Here is a 16391-nt window from a genome sequence, read left to right as displayed (position 1 = left end):
AATGATTTTGGTGATAGTTTACAGAGAGCTAACACAAATGCATTGGCAGTGACTTTTTTTTCTTGCATTAGTGCAAAAATCAGACTAAGAACTTCCTCAGAATATTAGAAATTGAGGTAATTTTGATTCCATTACATCCCCAAAAGTCTCATCATTTTGATATATTGGCCTGTAATGAGCCAGTCACTTTTAACAGAATAATTGCAAAGGTGCTAAAAAAGGAACACGTCATCAAAGTATTACCATCATTTTTACTAAAGCTTGTGCTTCTTAAATACCAAATAAGTCTATGAGTGTGTGCACTTGTTAGGGTTTGCTGGCATTTTGGGGTTTTTTCCCTTGGAATATGGATACTGTGATATCTGTTAAAGGTGGAGGTTTACTCGGAATGGTTTTACACTGAAGGAGGGTAGATTTAGATTAGGTAAGAGTAAAAAATTCTTCTCTCTGAGGGTGATGAGGCCCTGGCACAGGTTGCTCAGAGAAGCTGTGGCTACCCCATTCCTGGAAGTGTCCAAGGCCAGGTTGAATGGGGCTTGGAGAAACCCGGAATAGTGGAAGGTGTCCCTGCCCATGGCAGGGGGATGGAACAAGATGATTCCTTCCAATCCAAAGCATTCTGTGATTTTAAGAGTATTTTCCAAAGGATCAGGCAAGATGTTTGTTTGCTCAATTAGAGCAAACAATAGAAAGATTCCTAGAGAGGAATCTGGGTATTTTACCACTGGCAAATGGCTTTTGAACCAGTATTTTTCTCCGTTGCTGCCCGGGTGATGCTTTTTCTAAGATTGTACCTTATAGCACGTATATTCTTGGATACATTGGAGTAACTGAGAAATGTTCTTGTTCTGAAATGCAGTTTGTACACAATACCTAGAGAAGCTATCTAATACCTTGTATTTGAGACAAGAAAGCAAAAAGTAGGGCAAATGCTTTCATAATACAGACTTCACAGCATAAATTAAAAGAAGAGTAGCTGGAAGAAATAAGAAAGAACTAAGGAAATTATCAGGAAACACACTGTGGGAAGCCAGGGACTGGAATTTCTGATCACAAGGAAGGCGAGTGATCTTTGTTTAGCAGGGAAGTTGGGTATTTTTTTGTTTATGACAGCTTGGCTGAAACAAAAGGCACACACCGTCAGGTGGAGTGTTGTGTAAGGCACGAACCCCACTCTGCACTCTGGCCGAGTGCTGGAGTGAGATTAAGGTTTATTACAAAGCACTTTGGTTTAAATACAGCGCTTAAACATGTCACATGATCTCTCAACCGATGACAATCAAGTATTTCATTGAGAATGTGTGAGAGTCCAGAAAACTACAAATCCCATAATTCCTTATTATGTTCTTCCTGCCGCATTTCCCCCTTCTCTATATAATTAACAAGTTGTAATACTATGCATTCTTTAAACATTCTTATCGTGACCAGTCTTAACCATTTATAAAAACCAGGACCTATCCTCATAAGACCTTTATTGAACTGTTGACAACTTTATTGGTTCGTGCCATATTCCAAGCGACTTTAAATTACCCAGGGTTTATAGATGTGTAAAACCTTTTATCTGAGGGTGATTTTTGTGTGATTGGGTAAAGGCATCATCTTTATTTGAAAGGGAAATATGTTAGGTTGTATGTTGTGTTTGGAGTAGTGCTGGTTGAGGTAGTGTTGTTGAATGAGAGTGTAAAGTATCTTTCCATGCAGTGTATTTGGGTTCACACACACATACATATCTCCCCTTGACTTTCTCATTCTCGCCTCAGTGGCCCCCGTTTCATTCTCTCCTCACACATGCATTCTTAAACCTTTTATTGTGTTTCTATTTAAATCATGAAATTTTGATTTTATATTGGTTACTGTTTGTGTGTTTCTTTTGGTTCTCTTGTATCATTTATTGCTTCTTTGTGATTGCTTCCTGTTCTGAAGAAGTGTTAATGTAGATTTACACATATAGGGAACAGACCCATATCTTTTTCCCCTTTTCTTTGTGTATTTTTATAGCATTTTTTCTAATGTGTGGTGTGTTCTTTTTATTATTGTTGGTTTTGTGAGTGAGTGCAGTATGCTGTGGAATGGAATATCTTCAGATTTGTGAGATATATTTAAGCTTTTGTTGAATAATATACATTGTTTGTGTTTATGGTTTTTGGAATTTCTGAAATTGCAAAACAATTAAGTTAGTATTTGGTAACATCTTTTGCCTTTTTCTAGTGTGTTGTTGTATTACTCTATTTGGAATGTGTGTGAATGGATGTGTATTATGTAAAAGTTAGATTTTGTGTGACTAACAAGGAATTATATGGTGTGTATTTTTCCAGGTAAATGAGGGTTAGTGAAGTCTTGAAGGAAGGAGGCTTTGAGATGTGAAAGTAACTCTACAGCATTGCATGAATTAGTTATAATATTCATAGGTTAATTACAAAACAACTTAAATGTGCTACGTACATGAGTAAGTTGTAAAACTTGTACAGAACCCTGGTCCAAGGTTTGTACCTTATTGTTCAGTTGTCCTTTTTTGTTGGTCCGGATGCAGATGGTCTCAGTGTCCTGTTTATTTATTTCTTGTAGTTGTTCTTTACCTTTAAAAACAATCTTGGCAAACATTTTAATAACAGTTCAGTCGATTTCAGATGAAAAGTGGGCAGGAACAGATGTGAGGATCAGGTGAATCTGTAGTTTTTGAAGCAATAGCGGTGAGTCATTTTAGGTTATAGTGTCTTTTACCTCTAAGTTGAAGTTTTTAGGGATGATCTTTCGTTGTGTAGTCTTCTTTCTATCAGAGATTTTATTGTTGAGCTTGTTGACTTTTTTCTGGAACATTTTACAGTCCTTATTTCTTAATAATATCAGTTAGAGTAACTATAACCAGATTTAATTCAGTCTCTTGGTAGTTGTGGCTTACAAGCAGCAATTTTGCACTTTTGTTGACATTATGTATACTGTTTTGTGATAGCAAAATATTTTGAGAATGTTTGACTGTATTAATTAACAAAAATGGGGATGTTTAAAATTCAAAACTCGTTATTTGAATAACATTGTTACAATAATTGCATGTATGTGGATGTATTTGAGAATCTAATAATTCTAATAACTTCTAACAGCTTTTATCTGTAATAATTCAAATAAAGCCACTGGGAAATTAATGAAAAAATAGGGAAAAATTTCTAAAGCTTTAGTGTTCTGGTTTTGTGGAGATAAACAGTCTTAGTTAAAATGACACCAATTTATGTAGTGAAATGCAATTGTAAAGGCTTTTAGGCAACAAAGAGAATTTTTCTCCCTCACAGTGGTGTGACCGAACAGTTAATAAAGTTTCAGTTCGCTATGTTTTGTCTTCTTTTTCCCATTTTATGTAAGAAGGGAGATTTTGAGTGAGAGATGAGAGGGATTTGTTTGTTGTTTCCCTCACCAGAAAGTAAATCACCTGTTTTTTCCTTTGGAACATAACTCCTACATCTCTTTCTCCATTGTTGTTGGACACGTCTGTGTGTGAGGATTGTTCCTCATCAGTGCATCACTTTACAGTGAATAACAGTCAATTCATTTGCCCCTTTTCAAGGCCAGTGTACTGTAAACAAGATAGGAGTTTTTCTGTGCATTTAGTAGGATCACAATCCTACAGTTTTGAATTCTATCCACATGCTTAAGGGTGAGCCCCCACATGATGCTTCAGACAGCACTGTGATCTGCAGCTTGGAAATCTGATATCACATATGATTTTGTATGCAAGTTTTGGTTGCAAGGCTGATGGACAGTTTTAAGTGTTTTCTTTGTGACCAGTCTCACATACCAAAGATCACATACCAAAAACTCATCAAGGCTTTCTTATAAGGTGTTTTATGAACCCTTAAACTCTGTTAACAGAAGTTGAGACTTCCACTGGCACAGAAACATTTTATGCTAGTACAACGTTTATTCCATACAAACTGAAGTAGCTACGAGCCTACTTCCAGCTCCACTGCAGTTGGAATTGGCTGTCTGTACATGGCTTTCATGCACCATTCACAAAGAGGAGAATAAAAAGTAATAAACCTGAGAAAAATTACTTATTCATTTAAGGGATAAAGGAAGGGTAAAAATTAATGAGAGGGTTAATTATATTTTTACAAGATATTTGAAATGTAGCCTATAGTGAATGCATAAAAATATGCTGTGGTGCAATAAGAATGTAATGCATAAGAATATACTATGTGTCTGTGGCACAGGTTAGATTTTTACCACTGGAGCAATGTAACATTTATTTTGTTTTACAGACATTTAGTTATGCAGTACACATGTATGTACTTAATTATGAATGAGTAAGGGATTACTTCCTAGCCACTGCACATACCATTGGCTTGAGCGACTCAGAAAAAGCATCCTAAGTGTGTTTACAGCCTTAAATTTCAATTTCGCATTTCAATTCACTTCGGTGTGGAAAGTTTTTTGAATGGAGTCAGCAGACCTCCTGCCTGCCCTGTGCGGCGAGTCAGTGACAGTGAGCGAGAGGAAAACAACCCCCGGGGCGGTGGGAAATCGCGGTGTTCACAGCGGCTTCTCACGCAGCCGGGACGAGGCTCTGTTAAAGCTTTCCAGGCACGGACCCGTCAGACCCGGCCGGGCTCGGGCTCTCCCCTGCGCTGCCGGCCCGGGGCGGACACGCAGCGGCTCCTGTGGTGCGGGGCTCAAACACACACACACACGCACAGAGTCACTCACATGCGCGCACAAACTCACAAACACACACACAGACTCACAAACACACACACAAACTTACACACACAGACACAAACACACACACACACAAACACACATACAAACTCACACACACACACAGACACAAACTCACACACAAACTTACACACACAGACACAAACACACACACACACAAACACACATACAAACTCACACACACACATAGACACAAACTCACACACAAACTTACACACACAGACACAAACACACACACACAAACACATACAAACTCACACACACACACAGACACAAACACACACACAAACTTACACACACAGACACAAACACAGACACAAACACACATACAAACTCACACACACACATAGACACAAACTCACACACAAACTTACACACACAGACACACACACAGACACACATACAAACTCACACACACACATAGACACAAACTCACACACAAACTTACACACACATGGAAACAAACACACACACAAACTCACGCACATGGAAACAAACACACACACAAACTCACGCACACAGTCACACACGCAGAGTCACACACACACAACCTCACATGCGCACACAAACTCACAAACACACACATGCAAACACACAAAAACACGCACACAAACACACACACAGAGTCACACACACAAAACCTCACACGCACACAAACTCACAAATGCACACACACACAAACTCACACAAACTCACAAATGCACACACACACAAACTCACACAAACTCACAAATGCACACGCACACAAACTCACAAACACACACAAACTCACACACACACAAACTCACAAACGCACACACACACAAACACACACGCACACACACACAAACTCACACACACACACACAAAAACACACACACACAAACACACACACACCCCCACACCCACACACAGAGTCACACACACAAACTCACACACACAAACTCACCCACACACAGATTCACACACACAAACTCACACACACAAACTCACCTACACACACACATGGACACAAACTCACACACACACACACACACAACCTCACATGCGCACACAAACTCACAAACACACACACAAACTCACATACACACACACACAAACTCACATACACACACACAAACTCACGTACACACACACAAATTCACACAAACTCACACACAAACACACTCGCACACACACAAACTCACACAAGCTCACACACACAGTCACACACAGTGTCACTCACACAGTCATTCACACACACAAACTCACAAACACACACAAATTCACACACACACAAATTCACACACACACAGACTCCCCACACTCACACACAGCTGTGTTTGATGAGGCTCAGGCTGCACCAGCTCAGCGCCTGCCCCGCCCGCTCTGTAGGTGCAGATGCTTGGGGCACACCGTGGGTGCAGGGGGGCTCTGTGTCTCTGGAGCAGGTGGGTTCGGCTGCACCGTGTGGAGCTTTTATGGTAAGTGCTGAAGGTGCCTTTTGATCTCCTGGCAGGGGGATCCCACCATTCCGGCCACCGGGTGCTGAGGGCAGATGGCACGGGCTGGGCAGGTCAGGCTGCTAAAACCAGCCAGAGCTGTGTATTTTCTGCTTTATTGTCTGCTTTAAGAGATACTATTTTGCTTTTGTAAGCAGTGAGGTTTGGTTGCCTTGCTGCTTTAAGGCATAATTTCGTGCCACATAAATTCTAAAATACCAATCCATGGGGCAACAACAGAAAACAACATGTTAAGAAATATTTTCCCGGGTTCGGAGATTTTCGATCTCACTTGTTGGAGACAAAATGGCCTCTTTTGAGATGAAGGAGTACAACTAAGTGATAATGAGATTCTGGGAGCACAGGTGTGGATGAGGGATGTACAACCCAGTCCGGAGTGATCTTTGAATCAGTGTTGGGACTTAGTTATTATGTGTTATTCTTAAAGCTGTTTGGTGAGTGTTACAGTAATCCTCCTCTGGTTATCACCTTTTCAATTCCCGTTGAGTGGAAGTAGGACAAGAATAGATTAAAGGTCTTTGTAATCATGCAGAAATCATGATGGTGTATTGTATCCTCTGTCCCTCTGAAATGAATGCATTTTTTGTTTGTGGTAGGTACAAATTTATACATCTGCATTCTGTCATTGTTTCCTGTTTTCAGTGAGGCTCTGTGAAGGGCTGTACTTTGCTTTCTGGTAGTCATTAAGTCTTCTCTGCAAGGATTTCTCTGAGTTACTCTCCTTTAGTTTAAGTCGAGGAAACAGCAGTTATCAACATTTCAGCTGCTGGAAAGCCTAGGGGAAAAAAGTTGTCACAATAAATTGTGAAGTGTAAAACCAAATTTTTTTTTTTAAAATAAGGTTTTTCTTTTTTTTTTTCTGCCTGCAAATGTGCTGTGTGTTGCATACCATTCAGCACTGAATTAGTGCTGAGCTGTCCCAGACGTTGGAGGGAGACTGTTGGGTTGGAGAAAGATTCCAAGAATACTGAAAAAGAGAATGAACTCATGATAAGTTCTGAAATGAGGTGACTCTTCTTTCTGAAAAGCCAATACTTGGAAAGAATTCTTTAAACACATCTAATGTGTTCACTTGCGTGAGGTAGGAGGGGTTGGTGGTTGAATATAATATGAGTTGCCTTGGGCTCTGACCTGCTTTCTTCAGTGAATTTCATCTTTTAAATTAGGGGATGGACTTGTACTTTCCCTGGGAAGGCTTTCAAAGTGCTGGATTTCAGATATTGCCACAAGCAGAATCTTGATAAAGTTGGATGACCTTTGTTTTTATATTTTTTTTATTGTTTTGTGGAATATTTGAATAAACAGTAATAAGAAAGTAATTAAGGATGCACTAATGCATATTTTTGAATCTTACCTGTGTTTTAAAGAATAAATGGGCCTGAAATCTTGGCTGTTGTATTGACAGTTTATTATATATGCTGTATTTATTATTTAAGTGCAGGAGATGGAGGGTTTCGTGCAGTTTTGAGAACTGGTCGATCTTTACTGACTTTCACTGGTGAGTGATGTTTCTCAGATCCCACTGGTGTCAGACAGTTAAGGCCAGTTCACTAATCTGTTTATAAGCACTTCTGTGTGCCCCTTTCCCTCAAGAACTGTGACAGGGAGTTTTGATCACTCCTTCCCTTAGATATTTTATGGAATTGGCTAATTCTGTGCATGACTGAGTCCTCTTGCTCAGGGTAACTGCTGTCTTATTTGCCATGTTTGTTGTGATGCTGAGCTAAGGAAAATGAGAAGGTTTGTTATTAATTACATGATTACAGAACTGGATAGTCACTTCGTCCTTTTGAAAACCCTGCCTTTTTCTGGTTTAATTCAATACACAGCATCTTTCTACTGCTAAAATGTTTTTTATTCTCGATACTGACATTTATTTTTTTTCTGTCTGCATGAAAAAAGAGCCATGGACAAGGCAGTAAAAATGGTTGGGTTTTAGTCAGTTCTTTGCCTCTCCTATTCTCCTTTTCAAGCAGTTTTCTTTATATTGCTGTGCTCACATGACACTGATGGAATGCCCTCTGTTGTTAACATTCAGCAAATGGTGCTAAGGGGAGGTTTCATCAAGCAGTTTACCTTTAGATCTTTCACTTGCTGTTGTGTTTGGGCCTGTGGAAGGACCTTTGTCCAGGTATCAGAGGCTGCTTCCCACTTATTCCAGTGGATTAAGTCTGGTGCTGGTGTGGATGGTACATTTTTTGGAGAGACCATTAGTGAGACACAGGTCACAACTACAGGCAGTTTCTGTTTAGTGGAGTCTTCAGCTAACCTGGGTTGCCAGGGCACAGATAAAATCCAAATAGAGTGTCTGTTCTTGGTAGGAACAAGGGCTCTGCATACCGAGGTCTAGAGAGGGAATCCTTAACTGAGTTCTTCAGCTGTAAACTGTGACCCAAAGCAGTGAGCTTAATGGGGCATCTAGCCTGACACCTTTATTGAAAAGGAAATTATTTCTAAAATGTTATTGGTAGAATTCTTCCTTACTAATGTGTGGTATTTGCTGCAGAGTATTGTGTGTGGTTTTTTCCCATTTTTATTTTGGTTGAGGCCCAATTCATCAAATCTCCTAAATGAACTTGTGTGAGAGAAGACTTGTCTGAGAACGTGGAACTTGAAGTAAACCTGTTACAGTTATGTTGCTAAAAAACAAAACGAACCCCAAACCCAACAATCTGGTCTGCTGGTATTCAAAACCCTTTTATTGATTAATTGCAGAAGCAGAATCATTGTCACGTTTAACGGGAAATATTTTAAGTTATGTAATACTCTGAGAAGTAACATCTTAACCAGGTGGTTGGTTACTCCTCAAGGGGGGCAGTGATAAGCCTCAGGTGTACCAGGTGGAGCTGATTTTGTTAAATCAGGAGTGATTGTGGCATTAGTGGAATACTGGGTGATTCAGTTCTGCAGAAAATGGAAGGAGATAGAGACGTGCACAATTAAGAGAAGTACAAAAGGAGCCAAAGGAGTGAAGAGACTTGCAGCTGTCCCAGACTAGTTAATTTAGCAGACTGAAGAATCCTTCTGGAAAAGTGCAAGGGGAAAAGCTAAGAGAGACAGGGAAAGCAACATAATGTATGTTAAATAGACTGTTGAGTAGAGTTTTTAGCTTCATCTCCACAAAAGTAAAAACTAATAAAAGTTGAGAGTGTAAATTTTGACCTAAAGTATTACTATTTGAGTTGATCTGGAAAGAAATTAAGTTTTATGGTAGAAAATGGACTGGAAAATAAGCAACATTGTGATATTACTTTATTGCCCACTGGAGGTAAGTTTTCAGTCTAGAGCAATGTATTTTTTCACTATAAACAAATATTCTAGTCAATGTAGGTTTTATCAAGCTCATAAAAATGCATTTAGTAATCATAAATGCATATAAAAATGCAGCAATGACTAGAAGACATACATACATCAATATAGCTGTTCCCTTGAAAAAGTATAGAGTCAATATTTAATGTTGCCCTTTATAGTTTTTTCATGGCTCTTTTTTTGTATGAACAGTCATTTTCCTCAGAAGACTTTCTAAGGCTTCATTAGTAAAGCCAGTGGTAGAAACTTTGAATGCATCATAAACTTGCAGAAGGTATTTCTGCATACCACAAAACTGGAAGCAAAGAATATGGAAGTAGCTTTTTCACTTGCAGTTTGAGGAGAGCAGGGAGTTACAATCAGTTTACAGAGAGTACATAATTTATATCCACAGCTAAGTTGACTGCTATAATGCTGAAATTTAAATGTTATATCTCAGCTCAGTATTCAGTTGCTCTCCTACAAATGAAATACCTTCCGAATTGTGATTATTCAGGATTAACCAAACAAAACAAACCACAACAAAACAACAGCAACATAACAACAACAACAAAACAAACAAACAAAAACCACCAAAAAACAAAACCGCAAAATTATCAGATCAGTATTTAAAACCTTCTAGTAAAGACTACATTTGAAATCTTGTGGCAAACAATTTAAATTTTCTTGAAATTGGAAGCATGTCAGTTTTTATTTTAGACATATCACTGGTTTTCCTTGCTTTGATTTAGAGTATATTACAAATCCACTTAAATATCAACAGAGTATTTTTTATCCAAGGCTATAGAGTCTCCCAGTATGGTACTGAGAATTTCCATAGGATTACCAATGGGAGGGATTGGGTTGCCAGAGAGTTCTTTAAGTATGCTAAAAATATTACAAAGAACAGACTTTGGGCTTCCCTGCAGAGTGGTGAAGGACCCAGTAAACTTCAGGTTAGACAGAGCTTTGGAGGGTCTCTCCTCAGCAAAAGATTTTCTTGAGAGGAAGGATTTACTATGAAGAAGAGGAAGTTCATGGAATTAACAACTTAGTTATCCTTAGCAATTTACAGTATAAGTGAATTAGGATAAAATAATGTAAAGAAACTGAGCTCCTATGGGTGGAGCAAGAGGGATCACATCCAAAGAACATGTTGCTTCATTTAGTACAATTTATAGAAGAGGAATTTAGTTCGTTGGCAGACAGTCTGTTCCCAAGCAAATACTTATTTTTGGGAGTTAATGCAGTGAATTTGACTGAAAAAAATCCTTGGGGGTACATTTAGTTCTTACTGTGAAGTGTGAACAATAGAACAGTAAAGCTGTTCTCAGCTGAGAATGAAACAGGTGGTGAGGCAATGCAGTGATTATTTACACTTTTACTACTTTAAAATCTCACTTTTGCATTTGTGTTCTCACCTTGGAGATAACTCTGAACCACTGTCGTGCATTTGTGACATTTGTTGTAAATAATACGAACCTCTGTTTGCTGTTGGAAAGTTGCCTGGCATAAATTCCTAATGCTTATAATCCTTAGTTGGCTGCTTGTGCTTTGAGAATGGTATTATGAATTGGGTCATCACCAAGGAACACCTACAGCTGAGCTGAAGAATCAGGAGGGGAAGCATAAGATCAGAAAGAGTTTTTCCTCTCTCTATAAAAGAGCATCATGGCTGTTGACTTCAAATAAAAGGGACTTCAAATACGTGTGGACTAAGAGATCCATCCCAACCTGAGTGTGCTTTGTCAGAAAAGAGCCATGCTTTTTTACCCTTCTGATTTTCAACATGATCTGGTAACATGCACATAATTTGTCCCCAGATGCTGATGGGCTCTATAGAGCCATTGGCATGGATTTGTTTAGAGGTCATTCTCATATTTTGAACAGGGCTTTGCATTTTGAACATAGACTGGTTTAGAGTTCATTCTCATATTTTGAACAGGGGTTTGTATTTTGAACATGAATTGGTTTAGAGTTTATTCTCATATTTTGAAGAACTGCATGATCTCTGCAAGCCTCTTTTAACCTAATTTATTATTCTGTGACTCTGTGACACAATTTAAATCAAGGGCTGCGTTTGTACTGAAATGTTGGAGCCAGTGCAACTGGGAAACAGGATAAAAAGTTGTTCTAAACTGTCTCTGTATCTGCCTTGCTGATCAAGACTGGGATAAAACAGTTATTGCTTACAGCAGAGAACTCAGTCTTAAAAATGTTCTTGCTGATAAACAGGAGCTGTGTATCTCACATGTTTGCAGTGGATCCTAAGGAATGAAAAGTAGCTTGTCTGGGAACTGTGAAATGAAATTTGAAAAACCTGAGGAACCTTATGCTAAAGAGAAAAAAGACTGCTGAGGGTTTATTTTGTCCTGGTGGAATGGCTGTTATTGCCTTTTTTTTTTTTTAACCGTTGAATTGTTACTGCTTTAGGCATAGAGAAGCTCTTTCAGAAATAGATCAATAATATTTGCACTGAGCCTTGTTCTTTGTTTGTTTAGGAGAGTGTGAATGAATGCAGTGTGACATTAGGGATACAGAAGCAGCTCAGTGACTAGGGCAAAGGAATGAAAATATTCAAACCAACATGAATTAGTTTTTGGGGACCAATAGTGAAAACCTCTGACCTTCAATCCAAAGAAAAATAACTGATTTTTTTTTTGGAGGGGAGGGAATAGCATCTTCTAGAGTTGTATTGTGATGACACCAAATCATCTATTGGTAGTTTAGGGTGAAGAGTCAGGAGGGGAAGCATAGAATCAAACCCGTGTTTTTTTCAGATACTGCATTAAAAAACCAACCCATGGCGGTTTGCTTCAAAAACGAGGGAATACAGTGTCAATGCATCTATGCAAACTGGATTCCTTCAGTCTTAACCGTAGGGAATCAGTGAGTTCTGTTGGAATACCAGGGATAGGTGCATGGAGTATTTATATGTAGGCAGAGGTGACCATGGAAGGCCCTGCATTCTGGCCCTCATCCACTTCACAAAGGGTCTTACTCAGTCTCTTCTGACTTTGCAGTAGGACAAGTAATTAATTTGTCTGTGTGCTAAATAATACCTTGTAATTACTTTACATCAATTAAGTAAGAATAATAAAAGCCTTTGGCAATAGGTCATGGTTGAACTAGTAGTAGTATCCTAAAGCCTGTTGATGTTCAGTTGCAGTGAGTGAAGCAAGTGCTGTTTTTTCTTAATCTATTTAAACTTGTGGAACTGTGGAGCATCATGGAAGAGGTTTTTACTCTAAAGGAAGCTGGATCTCCATAGTGTATAGTAAAATAAACCAGAAGACAGACTTGTTCTTTCACAGATTTCAAGTTTCCATCTGCATTTACAGTGTCAGCTGCACTGATGTGACTATTTCAGTAGAAAACTGTACCTCTAATTAAAGGAATGATCTGTGGATAGCTCAGGGCAGAAATTACTCTGTGTTTCGTTACAACAAATAAAGGTAAATGTTGTTTGAGCTTTAGGGTCTTAAAAATAAGTTTTAAAAAAAAAGTTAAAAAGCTGGACCTGATTTGAAGGGCTCTGAAAAATTGTGGTCTCACAAGTGAGATCACAAGCAACCTTAGCTGAAGCCTTAGGTTCTTACTTTGAAATTTTCTCATGTAATCTAAACAACACCCTGCAGCTGTTACCTGGTGAACCTCAACTGGGATGAGATCATGAGATTTCATGTCATTGTCACCCCTTTCCACTGCTCTTTTTTCACCCCAGTGTTTCCTTGTTCAAGTATGTCCTTTTTAGCTTTCTAGCAGAGATGGTTTTTGGCAAGTTTGAGGGTTTGGGGATTCATGCTTGCTTAAAAGGCTCCTTGTTTATTGAAGTTTGTTTCTTTTGTTTAAGGTTGCTAATCTTGCTTGTTCATTGTCAACAAATGAAGATGGAACGAAAATTGTCCAGATGGCAGCTAATCACATAGAGACCTTGTGCCCACAGGTAGGACTTTTTCAATTAATTCCCATTACAGCTCACTGACCATACAGTGTATTGTCACACAACATAGATGTTTAGCTGTGCTCCTTTAGTCTAAATTCACATTCCATTTATACAGTTCAGTGTAGCAAATGGAGACCAAATGGCAAATCCAGGGCAAATACTCAATTTGTTTTCTCTTTGTGCTTAACATAGGAATGGTTGATAGTCTGTATTGATTGGGAGTTCAAAAAAGCTGTAAAAGTTACAATTGCAGAAATATGCTGTTCTCTTTCTGAATCAAACCTGTTTGAATGAACACTGTAATGTGATAGGCAGATTTGGAACGTTTTTACACTTAGAAAACAATACCTGTTTTGACCTTTAACTTAAAATATACAAAATCCCAATCAAGTGGTAATAGTATGTGAACAGCAAAGGATGAATTCTTCTGATTATCACCAATTTAAAAGATCAAACCTTTGTCTTAAGGAAATGAATGAAAAAAAGGCACAGCTACAGATTTATTCTACAAAATTTATTCACTCTTGGTTTGTCATGTTCAGTATTATAGAGGTATAAAACCCTCTGCAGTTAGATCTGTTTGAGGCAAAGATTTTAGGGGTTTCTGTGGATCTGATCTGTGTGTTTTAGTTCTTTGGAGAACACTGTGGTTTACACGGTGGCCTAAGTCTTCTCACCCTTTTGTCCTAAATGTGGTGGAAATAAAAGATGAAGAGTAAATATTAATAATATGTTCAATAGCAAACTTGAGAAGTCCATTTTATCCTGTTGAATAACTGCAAGTCTTGGAGAAAGGAGGTTCTATCGAGGAAATGAGATGTTCTGAAAAAACCACAGACCGGTGTTTTCTCTTGAGTCATTCAGGTTCAGTGCCTGTTCTTAAACTTGAACCATTCTGTGTTTCACATGCCAGCTTCTTGTTTGTCCAGGGGTTCAGGTGCACCTTTGCAATGGATTATTATGCATCCAATTCAGTTTTTTAATTGAAATGGAAACCTACAGTTTCAGGGTATCACATCTGATACTAGAAACTCCTAAAATCTAATTTTGACTAAAATATTGATTTTTCTCCACAGCCATTTAAGTTTCTGGGCTTTTAATTTCCTGTGGTAAAATGGAAGTTTCTTGGTTTTATTTCTTTTTTTTTTTTTTTGTTTAACCTAGAGGTAAACCAGGGATGAATTAGTTGATGATTATAGATCTGTCTAAAAAGGGAATGTGGTATGCACATGATAAGATTATGTAGCTACTAATGGTGTGTTCATTGTGCAGGATTTGCTGCTTTCTTAGATAAGGACCATGCCCTGTGAAAGCAATTCATATTTTACCTAAGTAAGAAATAACAGATTCGGGCTCCAGCATTTTTCAATAAATCAGATTATGCCATATCAGTTAAAAACCTTCCATAGGGAAAATAATTATCTCTTAAGTTGCCTGTGAGGCTTATCAATCAGAGTTCAGAATGGGGAAATTCATGTGTAGAACTCCCCAATGTTCTTAAATCTTTAGAGTCAAAAACTTGGTATTTTATGTGCTCTGAAAGATATATTTCTTGAAGAGGAACATGTGGTTGGGATTGAAATCTGAAATAGTAGAATTAAAACAGAACCTTCCTACCCCAAACATACCAACCAAAAAAAAATCAACACCTACGGAAAACATCTGAGAGTCTTGGGAGTTCTGCAGATTTGACCAGCAAAAGGCCCCATGGAACACAGGGGGAAAGGCAGATGCAGAACTGGCAAACCTTGGAGGAAAGCCTTGTTGCTTTTGTTACACTAATCAGATTCTACTGTAGATAAAATGGAGAGAGTTGATTTGGTACTTTACTGTATTTTTTTTTCTCAAGTGAAATTCTTAGTGAATATTTGACTGTTCAATAAATGAAATAAGCTAGTGTATGTGTTAGAGCCAATGCAAAACACGTAATGCCTGTTCCTGGAATTTCATGAATGCTTCATGAGAAATGAGTTTAATATTAATCTTACATCAATAATCATAGAATAAAGAAATAAAGAGCTGCTAGCATAGGAATTGATGAAGGAAGAATTATTTCTCTCCGTTTAACTCACTTTTGACTGGGAGAATTTTCTTCAGTTTTGTCAGGTAGGTAAAATCTATGATGTCACTTGTTGTAACTGGGACCCCATATTACTTTCCTGGTGTGCAAACAACATCTTGGCTTGAGAAAGAAAGAGAAGAAAAAGAACCCACAAAAGCAAACAGCAAGAATATTAATCTGTAGAGCTGTTTTGCTAATATCCATTTATGCTTCAGTTCAGTGGCATGTTTGAAGAAGACTCTGGTTCCTCTAACAGTTAGTCCTCTGGAATACCTGATAGATGGTAAATATAGAGATGGAAAATGATCCAAAATGTAGGAAACCAGAGATTAGCTGTCAAGCATCTGGCTTCTCTATCTAAATTATAGGGTTTTTTACATTTTTATAGTCTGAGTCTGATCAGCTTCCAGATGGTCCAACATGTATGCTTGGCACATCAGGCCTTAGATATGTGAATTTTAGGCTCACTTCCTTTGAAGGTGGGATCTCGCTGGAGCTTGCTGATGGTTACCAAAGTGCTGCAGGGTGATTAGTGTCAATTCTGGAGTGTCATAAAAGGATGGAAAATGCAGGAAAAGCACATGAATGTTCATGGCTTAGCTTAACCTTTATATGATGATAAAAAAATATTTAGAAGTCATTCAATTCCATGCAGTATTTTTATCAGATATTTTAAAAAGACGAGGTATGGACTGATATAAGCAGAACCTTGGATATTAGTCTTTTCACCTGAGTTCTGTTTTTCTCTTAAGTATTGAGAAAGAGAGATGGAAATCACCTGATTATAATATTAGGTGAGAAGCAATTCTATGGATCAAGTAACTAATGAAAAGCACGTAACACTTGGCACATTTGTGGAAGATACAGCTCTAATTTTCATTACCATCTTTCCTTGCTGCTTAGAACT

General features: G+C 38.2%; 1 protein-coding gene across 7 annotated transcripts in view; it reads left to right on the top strand.

Annotated features, from left to right (window-relative positions):
* Positions 1-16391, top strand: part of CTNNA3 (catenin alpha 3) — a 443012-nt gene that overhangs the window by 279470 nt on the left and 147151 nt on the right. For all 7 annotated transcript variants that reach the window (XM_051800260.1, XM_051800262.1, XM_051800261.1 and 4 more), the window contains one exon: positions 13330-13422. In XM_051800260.1, the coding sequence (XP_051656220.1) occupies positions 13330-13422 (93 nt within the window). The remainder of the gene's footprint in view (positions 1-13329; positions 13423-16391) is intronic.

This window comes from Manacus candei, unplaced genomic scaffold (assembly GCF_025592945.1).
Source record: "Manacus candei isolate 608988 ecotype Guabito, Panama unplaced genomic scaffold, ASM2559294v1 h1tg000050l, whole genome shotgun sequence".
NCBI lineage: Eukaryota > Metazoa > Chordata > Aves > Passeriformes > Pipridae > Manacus > Manacus candei.
Note: the sequence above shows the minus strand (reverse complement) of the source record. Positions and strands in the feature narration are given on the sequence as shown.